General features: G+C 49.6%; 1 protein-coding gene across 1 annotated transcript in view; it reads left to right on the top strand.

Annotated features, from left to right (window-relative positions):
* The first annotated feature begins 8,050 nt into the window (after positions 1 to 8,050).
* CACNA1H (calcium voltage-gated channel subunit alpha1 H) overlaps positions 8,051 to 16,981 on the top strand; it is a 293,598-nt gene continuing 284,667 nt past the window's right edge. The window contains exon 1 of the mRNA XM_054390949.1: positions 8,051 to 8,328. Coding sequence (XP_054246924.1) covers positions 8,051 to 8,328 — 278 coding nt within the window. The remainder of the gene's footprint in view (positions 8,329 to 16,981) is intronic.

Raw genomic sequence — 16,981 nt, 5'->3', positions numbered from 1 at the left:
TTATTCCTCATGCAAAGCATCCTCTAATATACTCAGCCCATATATTCTGTGTACACCCCCTGCTATGTTAAGCCCTCTAATACATTCAGCTCTTCCACATCATCGTCTTGGGTAATTCATTTAAACTATTAGCAGCTATTTAAAAGACTTTCCTCCCATAAACTTTGGTTCTTAGTGCCACAAAGGTCATTTTTGTCCAGCAAATTTAGCTAACCTGCCTCATCAGCACTTTGCCTCAGTGATTTCAAAGGCTCTGTCACAACACGAACCAACAACATCATCAATTAGAGGAATTCTGCCCCTGAAGGGGACCTGACCCACAGTGAAGTCCTTTAAATGAAAAAAAAAAATCAATTCATTTAAAAATTGCTCTGCTGCCTCTTTGGTTAAATTGCCTTTTATTTGTCTATAATTTTCTGTTGTCTTCTCAGGAGAAGAGATAAATTTTCAGCAAGAAATCAGATTTGTGCAGGCTTTATGGTTTTAGATCTCCTCCCAGAGCATTTTTGATCCTGGTGACAGAATGAAAATTCAGTATTTTTGTCTTGTCTTGCTTGGCTAATAAGCAAGTGGGAATGTTCCAGGCACCTGGAGAAGTGAACCTCTCCTCATTCTCACTGAACAAGACTAGAGAGTGGTCAGTGAAACAAAAGGGCTATGCAATTCCAGCTCCAGGACGGGGGGAATCGTGGCCATGGATTTTCAGCCAAGGGATTGGGGAAGTGGTGGCCAATGGAACAATGTGCTCACATCAACCTCTCAGCTTCAGCAGTGAATTTATTTGCAAACCTAAATGTGGGCCATGTCCTAAGGCCTTCAAGGGGGTAACAATCTCCCAAGGGGGTTGGACTAGGTGGCCTTTGGAGGTCCCTTCCAACCCAAGCCATTATATGATGCTACATGAGTCTTCTTGAAGAGAGATGCTTCAACCCTGTTTAGTCTGGAGAAGAGAAGACTGAGAGGGGATCTGATCAATGTCTCTCAATATCTGAGAGGTGGATGTCGGGAGGAGGGGGCCAGGCTCTTTTGGGTGGTTCACAGTGATAGGACAAGGACCAGTGGGTTCAAACTTGAACAGAGAAGATTTCACCTCAACATGAGGAGAAATATTTTTACAGTGAGGGTGACAGAGCCCTGGAACAGGCTGCCCAGGGGGGTTGTGGAGTCTCCTTCTCTGGAGACTTTCCAAACCCACCTGGATGCATTCCTGTGCAGACTACCCTAAGTGATCCTGGTCTGGCAGAGGGTTGGATCTGATGATCTCCTGAGGTCCCTCCCAACCTCTGATACACTCTGAGACTGTGAACCCTCAAGTCCGTGAGTGAAAAGAGGAAAGGTGCCAGTGGGGGTCTGAGTATGAAAGCTTGGTTAGGAAGGCAGGCAAATGAAACATCAACCAACCAACTGGCATGCCTCTGAGTGTCAGAAAACACATCTGCAGTTCTTGACTTCCTTGTTGTTAAGCAGATGTCCACATCGAGGAGACAAGGAGGAGGTAAGGCAGAGGGAGAACGTGGAGCCCAAACTCCTCCCACTCGAGGTGGACTCTTTCAATATATTTGGGAAACTTTTTCAGGAATGCCCCAAATGTCACTGCCAACCTGGCAGCTCCTTTTCTGCCTTTTTGGGGCTGTTGGCTTGGAACTAACTTCATGTGGAGATTATTTTTATCAATCTTTATTATGGAAATATTCTATTTACAACATGTGCTGGAACCATAAACCAGGGGAACACAGAGCTGAGCAACACAGCTTGCTTTTTCTTTCTTTTTTTTTTTAATCTTTCTCCTCCTCTAGGACTTGGAGAATATTTTGCACAGTTATTTTGAACAGGTTTTATATTTAGCAAGTCTAAAGATGTGATATGAGAAGTAAATAAATCAAAGCAGGAAACACAAGAGAAGAAAGAAGGGAAGAAGGAAGGAAGGAAGAAAGGAAGGGAGAGAGGGAGGGAGGAGAAGGAAGGAAAGAAGGAAGGATGAGAGGAGGAGAAGGAAGGAAAGAAGGAAGGATGAGAGGAGGAGAAGGAAGGATGAGAGCAGAAGAAGGAAGGATGAGAGGAGGAAGAGGAAGGATTCAGGAGCAAAACACTGAATATTTTTTTTGTCAGTAAAAGGTGAAGATTCCAGGTGGGAAGGGAATATGTGCAGGGGCATTGTGCAGGTTGGCATTCTGGCCAATGAAGGTGTGTTGAGTGCAGTGGAAGGAGTAGCTCAGGAGTAGAGAAGCATTTTCTTGTACTGAGGAAATGACAAATTAGGGTAAATCTGGAAGTCATGAAATTAAAAACACAATTTTTGGCTGGGGACCTATTTGTCTGCATGCTACAATGCACTTAACATCTGGGTGTTTTAATTAATAATAGATTTTAGCACCAGCACAGCCAAACTGCCATGGTGCCAATGTCCTTTTAGGGAAATTCCTCTGGAGCATTTTGAATTTGTTACAAATTCACTCTTTCTAATACCAATTTTTTTTCCCTCCCCCTTCTCTTGTCACTTTATTATCTGTTTTTCATTTCCCTTCCCTTTTCTTAATCTTCCTATATAACTTTAAAGTGGTCCTCCATCTATTTAGCTAAATGAATTCACTCCACAGGTACTCATTTACTTGGAGGATGATTAATGAAAGCTCTATTAGCAAGATTGGGCCTCGTTTGAAGGTTTCTCTGCAACCAGAAAATAAATAATTAAAAAAAAAAAAAAGTTAAAAACCTCAAACAAACCACCAGATTTGAGTCATCTGGAATTAGATCCAGTTAAATAATAATAATTTAAAAAAAAAAGATTAAAAATCAGTAATAAATTATTACATTAAGCATTCAGCACCTCTGTTAGACCTCCTCTAGAAGAGGTCAGCTTAAGAGGTGCTGGAACACAAAGAGGCTATAAACTGTGGGGCTGACCTGCTGATCTCATCTGAGCCTGGGAAATGCTGCAGCATCAACCCCCCAAAGTGGGATTTTTAGTCTTTATTAGCTTTTTTCCTCCCCTTCCCCCCCTTCCCCTTGCTGATCCTGTGGGAGCAGGCTTGTGCATCGTGCAGAGTCAGGGAGTGGGGCGCTGCGGTACGCCGCTTGGTTTGCTGCCTGGGTTTCATCTGACACTCGGATGGCACACGCAGCACATTGCAGACGTGCTGGCAAAGGTTCCCCTGAGCCCTGCTGGTTGTGCAGGGCTGCCTGGTCCTGCTCTTCACCCTGCCTGTGACCTTGAGAAATCGATTGTTTTTTTTTTTTTACTCCTGGGAGGTTGTCACCTTGTCAGTAGAGTCACAGAATCATAGAATCAGTCAGGGTTGGAAGGGACCACAAGGCTCAGCCAGTTCCAACCCCCCTGCCATGGGCAGGGACACCTCACACTACATCAGGCTGGCCAGAGCCTCATCCAGCCTGGCTGCAAACACCTCCAGGGATGGGACCTCAACCACCTCCCTGGACAACCCATTCCATGCTCTCACCACTCTCATGGGGAAGAACTTCTTCCTCACTTCCAATCTGAATCTCCCCACTTCCAGCTTTATTCCATTCTCCCCAGTCCTGTCACTGCCTGATATCCTAAAAAGTCCCTCCCCTTAGAGAGGGATTTAGCAACCTCCTCTGCCAGTTCTCTCAGTACCCGTGGGTGTATCCCCTCGGGTCCCATGGACTTGAACACTTTCAGGTTCTTCAGGTGATCACGAACCTGATCTTCACTTATGATGGGCAGTTCTTCCTTCTGGTTCTTGCCATTAGCTTCCATGACTATTCCAGGAGTGTGGCTGGAGGCCCTTGCAGTGAAGACTGACGTAAAGAAGTCATTGAGTAGGTCTCCTCTGGCTTGGTCCTGACTTAAGGTAGCCAGGAGGAGCATCCTGCTGGCCTCAATTTGAGGCAGGCAGGCTGCAGGGCTGGGGATGCTGCTCCTTCCATCAGCGTGGTTGGTGGAAGGGTTACAGCTGTTGAGAGGCTGTAGAAGAGTTCAGAGGAGGAATATTAAATAGAATTTGGGTGCTTTATAGAATCGTAGAAATGCTTCAATTGGACAAGACCTCTAACATCGAGTCCAACCAGCCACCCAGCACCACCATGGTCATTAAACCATGTCCCCAAGTGCCATGGCTACACAAGTTTTGAACACATCTTGGGATGGTGACTCCAGCAGCTCCCTGGGCAGCCTTTTCCAATGCTTGACCACTCTTGCAGCAAAGAATTTTTTCCTAATATCCAACCTAAACCTCCCCTGGGGCAAATTGAGGACATTTCCTCTTGTTCTGTTGCTTGGTGCTAGGGAGAAGAGACTGATCCCTCCCTGGCTCCAACCTCCTTTCAGGGAGTTGTAGAGAGCAGTGAGGTCTCCCCTCAGCATCCTCTCCTCCAAACTAAACAATCCCAGTTCCCTCAGCTGCTCCTCACAGGACTTGTTCTCTAGACCCTTTATGAAAACCAGCTGAGCCAACCAGGGATTTTCTGGTAAAGCCCTCACTTGTCTTTCTGTGACAGCTTGCAAAAGGCTGCTACATGCTAAATGATATCAAAGAGGGAGGCTCAGGATGACCTCAAAGGTCTCTTTCAACCTCAGCAGTTCTGTGAAGCTGAGGTTAGGTGCCCTCAGTCCATGTTCTGGCTGCCATGGTGGGACCAGATTTGGTTTCTCAGCTGTGGACACTGTTCTACCTCTTGTAGCCTCCTGAATTTGCCCTGCTGAGCTCCCCCCCAGCAACCACCTGGGGTGGGTGATGTCTCCCATGGTGGGAACTAGCACTGCTGCCTCACACACCTCACTCAAGAGCCCAGAACAGGGATCCCAGCTGCCCTCTCTGGATGATTTGGGGGCACATCTCCAGCTTCTCCACCTTGCCTGCAGGCTGGAATACACAGCGGTGTGTGCCAGCAGAGCAGAGATGATTTATTAGGGCCAGTTAAGAGCATTACACATCCCATTATGTCAGCTAGGATTTTGCAAGCCAAGTGCCCATTCAGGGGATGCTCTGTGCCCTCAGATTGGTATTGATCTCCGGATTCCTGGTGGCTTATTAATGGCAGAAATGCTGTGGCCAGATCCTTCCGATTCATGTAAAAGTGAAGGAGTGTTCCTGCTGGCAGAGCAGGCAGCTGGAGGCAAAGCTGGAGTAAATGGGGCAGAATCTGGCCCGCTCCTGTGCGTGTCAAGCAGGAGCTACAGGAGGACACAAATACCTTTGCCAACAATAGAATTGTTTCAGCTACAGAAGACCTCTAAAGTCATCCAGGCCAACCACCGACCTAAGACCACCATGGCCACCAAACCATGTCCTGAAGTGTCATGGCCACAGATTTCTTGAACATCTCCAGGGATGCTGACTCCAACACCACTCTGGGCAACCTATTTCTATGCCTGACCACTCTTTCTGTAAATAAGTTGTTCCCAACATCCAATCCAAACCTCCCCTGGCACATTTTCAGGCCATAAAGTTGTCTCTTTATGCCAACAATCACTTTTGGAATTAATCCTGATCCTCTGCAGGAGCCGTAAATCCCCACTGGGTCAGGATTGGGCTTGCTCTTTGCCAGGCTGCTTCAAAATCCTCTCTTTTAAAGTCCTCAACCACCCTCATTGCTTGGACTTTATTAGTAAGGCTCTTGACTTTAGATACTCTCCATCAGGTAATAGGTTAAGACCTGGACAATGCCAGGCTCCTCGTGCTGTGTCTGGCTTTGGGAAGGATGTCTGCAGCCCACAACAGCTCTGAACTTCCACCCAGGCTCTGCCTGGAACCATGCTCTGGGGCAGCTGGTGTGGGAAGAGCTTTGAAGATGGATTTGAGAGAGAGATTTTGATTTGAGAGCATCCTGCTCTCCTGCCACAGAACCTGGAGGGGAGGCAGGCAGGAAAGTTTATTGCTTGGGCATTGCTTGGCCTCTCCTTATCCCAACTCCCATTTTAGTAAGCCTCTGTTTCTTCCTGGAAAGGTCTTTTTTTTTTGAGAGGAAGATGGTTTTGTTCAAGGAGAGCTCCACCAACTCACAGGCAAATCTTCCCACAGTAATTTATGATTTGCCCTCATTAGCTCCCATAAACATGTGGAACCCCCAAGGGCAACCTCTTGGTTGGCTGTGCAGGCTGTGTCCAGCTTGTCAGAGGCATTGTTGGGTTGCTTTTTCATCAATAAAATTGCCAGGTACTGTTAATCACAACCTGCAAATATCTAATAAAGCAACCATTGGAGGTGTGTACGTAGCAGCTTCTCTTCCCTGGCCTCATTAGACCAGGCTTTTTCTGCTCTGAGAGCTGCATGACCTCTCTTTTCAATCAATTCCCAGTTATTAACCACGAGGAACAGCACTGGGGAGCTGCATTTGCAAACTGCAAGTGTTGGTGTGTAATGAACTCGCTCCTTAAAAAAATCCAGGCCAGGAGGAATGCATCTTGCTAACGTTTTTGGGGTTTGTTTTTTGTTTTTATAACCTCCACCTGCACTAAATTCAGATATTATTTCAAATAACTCAGAATAAAACTTCCTAAGCGGAGTTTAAGGGGATGGTGCTTGTAACAACTTTCTATGATCTGTTTATTCTGATCCCTCTGAGCTAAGCCCTTGAGCAGATTAGCTACTCAGCTCCCAATCACTGCAGCTGAAGAGCTGATCTGTCGTTATTGAAACGCTCTGACCTCTCGCTTGCCATTAATTTATTGCAACTAATGAATGAATACTATGGGGAGGGGCAAGTGGGGTTTGAAGGAGGCTATGACAGCCTCTTAGCCCCCCCGTGGGAGCATCACTGGGGGCTGAGTACGGGGTAGCTGGACCCTCTTACCCCTTCAGTCCCCCTCGTGGGATGTCAGTGGGGCTTGAGGAGGGGGTGGCTGGACCCTCTTAACCCCTTAGACCCCACTTGGAGCCCGGGGTGAGGAGCTGCATCTTCTTTTTTGGGGGTGCACGGAAGCCCGAAGGGAGTGGGGTGCAATCCCGGGTGTCTCACACCTCCACCGGCTCTGCAAAGTCTTTTCCGTCTGCCTCGGTGGAGGCGGGGAAGGAAGGAACGATCTGCAACCCTCCCTTTCCCACTGCCTTCCTGGGTGACCTGCCCTTCACCAGGCATCTCCCTCAGCCTGAACAAAGGCAGCGTGGCTGGGGGTGGGTGGGTTAACGGGTGGATGGGGGCCACGCAGGCGGCTCCCACTCCGACCCCCCGGGGTTGCCCCGGCTCCTCCCGGCCGGCCTCCCGCCCCCGCCGGGTTCCCAGCCCCTTCCTCCTCCTCCTCCTCCTCTTCTCTCCTCCCCTCTCCTCTCCCTCCTCCCCCGGTAAATCCGAAGTTTCCTGTTAAGCACGGGCGAAGCTTTAGCAAAGCTGCTTGCGGAGCTGCCTGCTCGCTCCTTGGGATTTACCGTCGGGAAAAGGCTCGGCACGGCTCGGGAAGGGCCCCCACCCCCGCCGCCACCTCTCTTCTTCTTCCTTCTTCTCCTCCTCCTCTTCCATCCTTCTCCTCCCTAACCCTCCTCCATCCTCCATCCCCGCGGGCGCTGCACGCCGAGCCCCAGCCCCCCCCCCCCCCCCACCTCACTGGATTTACTGGGTGGTGGTGGTGTGCATTTTGGGGGAGGGGGGAAAGATCCATTACCCCACTTGCTGTCTGGTCCCATGTGAACTGGAAGGCACGGCTATGTTCCTGGGGACACCGCGCTCCTCCAAACTAAGGTAGGATCCACCCCCCCATAAATTTTTCTTACTCAAGGTCTCCCCATCAATATTCCATCCCCCCAAAATTAAAAGGAAAAAGCCGATGGGTGGCTGGGGGCACCTCAGTGAGGAGCGGGGGGACGACATCTAGTTTCTCCAGGGGGGTGGGAGCGGCCGCACCCGGGAGAAGGAGGAGGAGGAGGCGGCTTGACCTCCCCCCCCATCCCAGCCCGTTACCCGGCTTTGTTGCATCTGGAGCTCCAGGTAGGAGCCGCGCCGGAATGTGCCCCGCTGCTGGGGTGGAGGTGGAGGGCTGCCGTCCCTGACCCCGTACTCTCCCCGCCCCCCTGCCCTTGCCCCCCACCCCTGGACCCCTCCACCCCCACCCCAGCCGTAGGTACTGGCCGCTACCATGACTGATGGCGAGAGCCGAGAGCCGCTGCCGCGCCCGGCCGGGGGCGAAGTGCGGGTGCCCATCGCCGCTGCTCCGCACCGCCCCGCCGAGCACCCAGCGCCGGAGAATGCCACCGGTTCCGGCCCCTCCGGTTCTCCCTGCCGCGATCCACCGCCTGACCTGGCCTCCGAGGAGGAGGAGCAGGTGCCTTACCCGGCGCTGGCACCCACCGCTTTCTTCTGCCTCAAGCAAACCACCCGCCCGCGCAGCTGGTGCCTCAGGCTGGTCTGTAACCCATATCCTTTCTCCGAGGGATACTGCGACCCCCGCCCCCGGTAGATCGGGAAACCCCGAAACCGTGTCTCCGAAGCCTTCCCCACGGCCAGAGTATCCCGTTGGGGTTCAGCCCCTTTGGAGCTCTGCCTCCTTCAGCTCATGGCGATGCTGTGAAGCTTCCGTGGTCCCCAGAGTCTTCCCACTTTGTGCTGTCCCTACCCCCAACCTTGGGGAGGGGGTTTTGCAGGAATGGGACAAGTGGGGATAGTCTCCCTGCTGTACTTGTCTCACTGGTCTCAGCCAAGGGGGACACAAACCAAGGTCCCTTTGGCTCCACCAGCATCCTTCAGCCTTCTGATGTGGGAGTAAGAGGGACACGGTTCCAGGACATGGTGCCCAGTGTGGCATCACAAAGTGATGGAGGATGCTGAGCTGTGTACCCCCAGGAGATCCCCTCCCCTAACTTCACTTTGGGGTGGGAAGGAGTGAAGTTTAAAGACAACCTCGTGTTTATTGTAGCCCTGGTGGGGAATTTCAGCCTGGTGCTGACCCTCTTGGTGTTTATATAAGAGCTGGGAGTCCATGTGTGTGTTCTGGGCATGGAAAAACGGAGCAGCTTGGGGTTGGGTTGAGGAAGGCACATGCCTTGCTCACCTCCCCTCCCAAAAAAACCTCCCCTTTGCTTTTGTTCTTTTGGCAGCTTGCAAGTAGGGAAGGGAAGAGAACAAGTCAAGCCTCTAAATCTCCTCCCATTCCCCCCTTCCCCCATGTCCTTTAGCTGGTTTATTAACTCTGAATGCAATCGAGCAGTTGTGATGTCCAGAAAAATTGAATTTTCCCTGGCATGCTCATGTGTGAGTGGAGAGTTGTTGGTCTGTCTTGATGATGATCCTCAAAAAGTGAGCTGTGAGCTTTACTCCAGCAGTTTGGGAAGCAGCTGTGTGGATAATTAATGCTTCTACCTCACCCTGATACCTGCCTGCAGTTTGCTGCCCATATCCTGCCACTGCTATTTAAAAGCATTATTTATTAATATGGTTATTATTGATCTGGCTTCAGTTAACCAAAGACACCCAGGTGCAGCTGAGATCCCTCTTTTCCTTCAGCAACAGCACCAAGTGGACTGTTGTTGTCAGGAATTGCACAATCCTCCTTGGAATGCTGCCTTGGTCTGGGATTAGGAGCACTATTCAGTGGGAAAGCCCTTAATTTTTTGTGGCCTTGGGTCTCCTCTGGTTGGAACCAGGTTTTCACCAACTATTGAATTTTGTAGGGATGTTTCTGCTTTATGTCATGGCAAGGAAGGAAATGAGATCCTCTGAAAGGAAGAAGTAAACAAGGAGTTGATGTTCAGTGATGCTTTCACAGCCGTAGAAGATCTGACGGGTCAATGACGGTTCCATAATAAAAAAAAGTGGTGTTCCAGGTGCTGGAGGGGCCTGGGGAGAGCTGAGAGTGAATCAAGACAAGTCTCTTAAAGCAGATTATTTAGTGTTTCAGAACTTTGGGGGCAGGCAGGAGGGAGAAGCCTTCTCCTACTTCTTTGGTTTTGGGGTCTTGCTCTTCATCAGGCTTGACATCCCCACAGCTGATACCACTGATGAGCTAACGTGCACCTGGAGAAAAACCAAGCAGAGGGAGGAGGAAGGTTTATGTAGAATTGGGTTCAGGTGTTGCTCATGTAGGGTGGGGCTGTGCTTTTCTTCTGCTTTCCCACATCCCCTCTTGGAACTCACAGAGGGACGAGTTCCTGTGCAAAACTTACCGGTCTGGCCCGGTGCTGGCTGGAACTTGTGACAGTTGCTCACCAGTGAAGCAGAAATGTAATAAAACTCCACAAGCTCTGTGCTGCAGCATTATTGCTGTCAGAGCTGCTGTGTTTTGGTTGTAGCAGAACAAAGCTTGTGATGCAGCTCAGCAGTAGGGATGAGCTCCTTGCTGGGATATTTTCCCCCTTCTCGGCGCGCTGCAGTTGGCACAAATCCCTCGGTGTTGACTGGTAAGTTTCTCGGTGAGGGTGCTTGTGTTGCTGGTGGTTGTGATGTCTGTGTTCAGCAGCCTTGAAGTGAGGAGCTGTGTATCTTGCTCAGCAGCTGGTGCTGTGCTGGGTGCGTGTCAGACCTTGGGCAGCTCGGGGCTGAGTGCCACTGCTGCAGGGCTGGGACACTAGGTGGGAGGACAGCTCAAGGAGGAGTGTGGGTGGATCAGTGTGATAAGACTGAGATTCTCCTGCTGCCTTTGGTGCTTTTTTCTTCCTGGGGAGGTTGTCCTTTGCTCTCTTTGGGGTCTAGTTGTGAGGGGAGTGGAGAAGAAAGTCTCACTCCATGCCCCCCTCCATGCCTGTGTCCCTCTGATCCCAGTGCTCAGTGAGGGGTTCCTGGTGTGGAAACACATTTCCGTGGGTTTCCTCTGTGGTGCTTTGTCTCCAGAACTTGGGCACACCTTCCCCTGCTACCAAGCAGAAAGGCTTCACCCCTGTGTCCCTGGGCTGGAAGTGGAGCCATCCATCTGTCCAGAATGCCTCAGAAAGTCAGTTGGTCACACTCTGTGGGGTCTGGTTCCTGGCAAATCATAGACTCATTAAGGTTGGAGAAGACCACTAAGATCCTCGAGCCCAACCACCAACACAGCACCACCATGGCCATTAAATGTGTCCCAAAGTGCCATGGCCACATGCTTTTTGAGCACCTCTGGGGATGATGACTTCATCACCTCCCTGAGCAGCCTGTGCCAGTGCCTGACCACTCTTACAGGAGAGCAATTTTCCCTCATATCCAACCTAAACCTTCCCTCTTGGTTCTGGGGTATTATCCCACAGGATGCTCCTGGCAGAGCCAGGGAGCTGCATCCCACCATGCCACAGGGATTGCACCATGGAGCTGGGCCCATCCAAACCACCAAATCCCCCCTCAGTTTGAGGAGTTCCACTGAGTGCATCTCACGTGGTGATCTTGTCACCCCAGATCACTTGAACCATGAAAGCCACCCAGCCGCTCCCAATATTTGTTGGCAGCAGAGACAGCCCAGACCTGTGGCCTGGAGCAGGTGGAAATCTTCCACGGGTGGGCCAAAAGCATGGTTTGCCTCTGCAGATAAGCAAGGGAGGGGGTGTGTATGTGTGTTACTGCCAGGCTTAGAAATAGCTAAAAAAAGCTGGTGCCTGGTTCTCGGGGGGACAGGTGGGCTGGGGATCAGCTTACGGGGCCGGGAGTCTGCCTAGCTGGAGGCACGCAGCCACCCCAAGGGCTGCGCATCGCAGGGGAGAGGAGGGAGTGGGCAGATGGAGGAGATACACGTTTGTGTTTTTAATAGCTGGGCTGCCTTTGGGAATGTGAAGAACAACCAGAAAAAAAAAATTAAAACAACAAATCCCATACACCAATTTGTATAACTAAAAACCCAACAAATTCCTGCATTCTCGAGCAGCAGAAAGCAACAAAACCTACAAGGAGTTGGATTTTCCGGCGTAGGAGCAGTGATCAAAGAGTTGTGTCCACTAAAGTTTAGTCAAAGGAGCAGAAAGTGTTTGGACAGGCTCTGGGTGTGATTTTCATGGTTGGCTTTTGTTGACTTTTTCCTGTGTAGGATCATTCCTTAGCTTTCTGAAGGAATTGGTGGACAAGAGGAAATGGCCTCGAGTTGTGCCAGGGGAGGTTCAGGTTGGATATTAGGAGGAATGTCTTCACAGAAAGGGTTCTCAGGCACTGGCACAGGCTGCCTGGGGAGGTGGTGGAGTCACCATCCCTGGAGGGGTTTAAAAGATGCCTGGATGTGGTGCTGAGGGATGTGGCTCAGTGGTGGTGGCTTAGCAGCAGTGATGGATTGTGAGCTCTAGGCAGGTGGATTGTGACCTCTAGGGGGATGGATTGTGAGCTCTGGGTGAGCAGCTGGACTTGATGATCTCAGAGGTCTCTTTCCAACCTCAACAGGTCTATAGTTCTGACTCCAGCACAGGAGTCTCTGAGATCCAGGCTTGCATCCAAACCCAACACTGACCAGAAAGTCACTTGTACAGATGGTTTAGAGCAAAGAACCTGCACCTAGTTCTTGTGATGTGGACAATGTTTGAAACGGAATTTTCAATCTCAAGTCAAATTGTTTTTTCCCTCTGTTTTTACTGATTTATTTTTAATTTGCCTTTTTTCCCTTTTTTTAAAAAAAAAAAAAAAAAGCTATATATTTGGAAGCAAACTTACTTATTTCTTCAGTCCTGGATCTCCTACATGGGTTTATTTATAGAGGTCTGTGGGTGGGACGTTGTGTACTTGGTGTGCACGTTGGGTGGTAGAGAGTAGGATTTGTGGCTTTGCCATCCTGCAAGGTCCTTTCCTGGCTCTCCCCAAGTGCTGCAGGTAGTTAACAGCTCGACAGAAGCATGGAGCTGTGCCTGTGTCAGCTGGGTCTTGTCTTCAATTTATGGGAGCCTGTCCAGAAGAGGGCCAGGAAGCTGGTGAAGGGTGAGGAGCAGCTGAGGGACCTGGGGTTGTTCAGCCTGGAGAAAAGGAGGTTGAGGGGAGACCTCTTGGCTCTCTGCAACTCCCTGAAATGAGGTTGGAACGAGGTGGGAGTTGGTCTCTTGTCCCTAGTATCAGGTGATAGAATGAGAGGAAATGGCTTTAAGTTGTGCTAGGGGAGGTTTAGGTTGGATATTAGGAAAAATTCCTTTCCTGCAAGAGTGGTCAGAGGTTGGAACAGGCTGCCCAGGGAGGTGGTGGAGTCTCCATCCCTGGAGCTGTTAAGAAAATGTGTACACATGGTATTTTGAGACATGGCTTAGTGGCCATGGTGTTGTTGTGTTAATGGTTGGGTTTGATCTTAGAGGACTTTTCCAACTGAAGCAATTCTGTGATTCTATTGTTATTTGCTGGTTGGAAGCATTGAGTCACTTTTTGTCCATCCCTGGGTGTCCTTGCACCTCGGGGAGAGTTCAAAAGAAGCTCCTGTCCCTTGTTGGTCCATGGATGTGTGACACAGCCATGGGCTGGGGTGAGAACTGGCAGCTGGCACAAGCCACATGCCTCAGATGGAGCAGTTGGGAGGAACCTATGTCTGTCACCAGCACATTGCATGGCTGTGAGGGGTTTTAGCATACAACTGCCTGGAGACAGGAGGCTGCAACCCAGGGCGTAACGCATGAAGACGATCAGAGCTGCTTCCCATCAGCCTGCTTTGCAGCATGGCTTTGAGAAGGCTGGAGCAACTTTGCTGGTTATTTAGTGATTCATAAAAACATGCCATGATTCATGATAGGTTGAATTCTGCCTGCCTTAGTCAGGGGGAAAAAGAGAATTTATTTTCTCAGTCAGATTTGTTTTCTCAAGTGGCTACAGAGCTCATCGGTGCCAACTGATTTCTGTGGGGCTTGGCTCTGCTCTCCTGCTTGGGTCGAGTTGCTGCTTGCATCAAATCTGGGGTTTTGGGTTTATTATTATTATTTTTTTAATCTTTTACTTTTTTTCCCCCTTTTTTTTGTTTTGCTTCTGAAGTACTTTCTGCAGCACTTGCTAGCTGCCCTCACAAACACTTCAGGGCAGGCCCAGCATCCACAATAACATCCTGTCTCTCATTTCCAAGCATTCCTGAGTCTGGCTGTAGAACTGAATGGTTTAAAAAAAGCCATTTAATGCACACTGGAGTATCTGCTCTGTTTCCAAGGCTATGGCCTTCACTCCAGCTCCCTGTTTTTCATACTGGGCTAAGATCATAGAGTTATAGAATGCCTAAAATGGGAAGGGACTCTTGAAGGTCATCTTGTTCAACCCCCTTGCAGTGAGCAGGGACATAGAATCATAGAACAGTTTGGGTTGGAAGGGGCCTTAAAGATCATCTAGTTCCAACCCCGGGCCATGGGCAGGGACATCTTCTACTGGACTAGGTTGCTCAAGGACCTGCCCAACCTGGCCTTGAACATTTCCAGAGAGAGGCCACCCATAACTTCCCTGGGCAACCTGTGTCTCACCATCCTCATCGTGAAGATGTTTGCTTTGTGGTGTTACAAAATGTTCTCTGACATCAAGCCTGCAGTTCTCTTCATTTCTTAGTGCACAGCTGATGCTGTCCTCTGGCTCCTGCAGCTGAGGAGCCATAGCCATTTGTGTTGTGGGCAGAAGTGAGCAGATTTGGGCTCCCATCAGTTTAACCAACGTTATTTGATTGCTCTGTAATAAGCACATATCAGATTTGGAGAAGCTTTATCAGAAAGCCTTTGCTTTTAATCTCTTCTTATTCAGGCTGTATCCCAACAAGTGCAACAGGAGGCTTTGACCAAATCATCATTTGTCATCTCCAAATATAAATATTGCAGCAAAAATATTTAGTGTGCTGTGGAAAAGAAAAAAAAAAATAAACCAACCCCATTAGTGAATAAATGCATTTCTGGTCTCATCCTGGGAACATCCACAACACCCACCAAGCCTGGTGCCAGGCACAGCTGCTGAATGATGACAAGAGGTTAGGAAAATGAGGAAGAAAAATGTATCTTGTCTGAAAATATGTTGTCCACATGTGGTTTAGCTGCTGTGATTTCACTGTTGGGTTGACTCAGTGCATCTAATTGATGCTTTAGTCCTGAGTTCCCTCGTTGATGGCAGCAGCAGCCACCTCTGCTGGCTTGGTGTGGTTGCTGTCATCCAAATCCTGTCGGCTCTGAGCTTAAGTTTCACCCTGAATTCTTCGTTGCTGCTCATAGGTCGTATCTCTGTGAAATGCTTTTTAGTTTAATCTTGGGCTTTGTCTTTGACCCCCTACAGCAGCTCCCTATATTGGCTTGCTGTGGTCCCTGCATCTCTGGCACCACCAAACCTCAGCATCCCTGATCTCTGCATCACACCCTGGGTTCCTTACTGCTCACAGGTTGTCTCTCTATGAAATGCCTTCCAGTTTCATCCTGAGATTTGTCTTTAATCACAATAGTAGCTCTCTTTGTTGGCTTGTCAAGGTTCCTGCACCCCAACTCCATCACCTCTTGGCCTCTACACTGTACCCTCAATTCCTTAAGTGCTGCTTGCAGGTGGTACCTCTGTGTGATTCTTCCTCTTTACTCTGTTCTTGGGAGACCCCACCTGCAATACTGTGTCCAGTTCTGGCGTCCCCAGCAGAAGAAGGACACAGAGCTGGGGGACTGAGTCCAGAGGAGGGCCACAAAGATGATCCAAGGGCTGGAGCACCTCTGCTGTGAGGCCAGGCTGAAGGACTTGGGGTTGTTCAGTCTGGAGAAGAGAAAGCTCCAGGGAGATCTTAGAGCTGCCTGAAGGGATCCTACAGGAAGGCTGCAGAGGGACTTTTCATGAGGCTGTCTAGAGATAGAACAGTGGGAGATGGTTTTAAGCTGAGGGAGTGTAGGTTTAGACTGGATCTTAGGAAGGAGTACTTCAGTACGAGGGTGATGGTGCTGGAATAGGCTGTCCAGGGACATTGTGGATTCCTCCTCCCTGAGGGTGTTCAAGGCCATGCTGGATGAGGCCTTGAGCAGCTGAGCCTAGTGGAGAGGCATCCCTGCCCATGGTGGGGAGATTGGAGTAAATGATCCCTGAGGTCCCTTCCAACCAAAGCCATTCTAGGAAATGTCTTTTTCCCCCCTCCTCTGTGCTTTAAGAAAAGGCAGGAGTGTGGGAAATCCCTGCCCTGAGGGAAAGCTGCTGGAGGCTGTGATATTTAGGCAAAATGTCAGTGTGAGTGGCAGTGTGGGCAGGGGGTGGCTGGTGGCTCAGTGCAAGGTGGTAAGCTCTCTGCAGACTCCAGCAGGCATGAGCTGCTGCTTGGCTCCTGTTTGCAAAATAACTTTTGCAACAAAAACAGCAACAACAACAGAAAAGATTAGAAAGCTAATTACAAAAATACTGACAAAGCTGAGGAGGTTTTGCTGTAGCTTTTTGTAGCAAGGGCTGGTGGCACGTTCAGGGAAATACTGAGGAGAGTCCAGGGGAGGCTACAGAGATGCTGAGGGGCCTGGAGCATCTCTGTGAGGAGCAAAGGCTGTGAGAGCCCTGAAGAAGAGCAGCCCCAGAGGGGATCTGAGCAATGCTCAGCGAGATATAAAGGGTTGAGGGCAAGGGGTTGGGGCCAGATTGCTTTCAGTGGTTCCCAGGGACAGGACAAGGGGCAATGAGCACAAACTGGAACCCAGTTCCACCTGAGCAGGAGGAGAAATTTCTTTGTTGTGAGGGTGCTGGAGGCCTGGAGCAGGCTGCCCAGAGAGGCTGTGGAGTCTCCTTTTCTGGAGAGCTTCCAAACCCGCCTGGCCATTGTGCTTCTGGGCAAGCTGCTGTGGGTGCCCTGCTTTAGCAGGGGGGCTGGAGTGGATGAGCTCCAGAAGTCCCTTCCAACACTCACCATGATGGGGTTCTTTAGGCTAATATCTGTCTGTGTTTAGAAGTGTGAGTGTAGAGAAATTATGGGGAAGTGATGCTGGTGCCCAAGAAGGAAAATGTGAAATTGTTTAGTGAAATGATCTTAAAAGGTCCTTTCCAAGCAAAACAATTCTATGCAATGATGTTGACTCATAATGAAACAGAACTCAAAGTCTGTTTGAGCAAAGTGCATAAAGTAAATCAGAATTATAGGTAATGAAAATAAAATGAGATCTCTGACTTTAATACAATATAATAGACAGTAAATGGAATCATCTTTAATTCCTCCTCACCTCCCTGTCCTCATCTTTCCCCTGGTCCCACA

Source organism: Indicator indicator, chromosome 22 (assembly GCF_027791375.1).
Source record: "Indicator indicator isolate 239-I01 chromosome 22, UM_Iind_1.1, whole genome shotgun sequence".
NCBI lineage: Eukaryota > Metazoa > Chordata > Aves > Piciformes > Indicatoridae > Indicator > Indicator indicator.
This window is presented reverse-complemented; position numbering and strand designations above follow the sequence as displayed.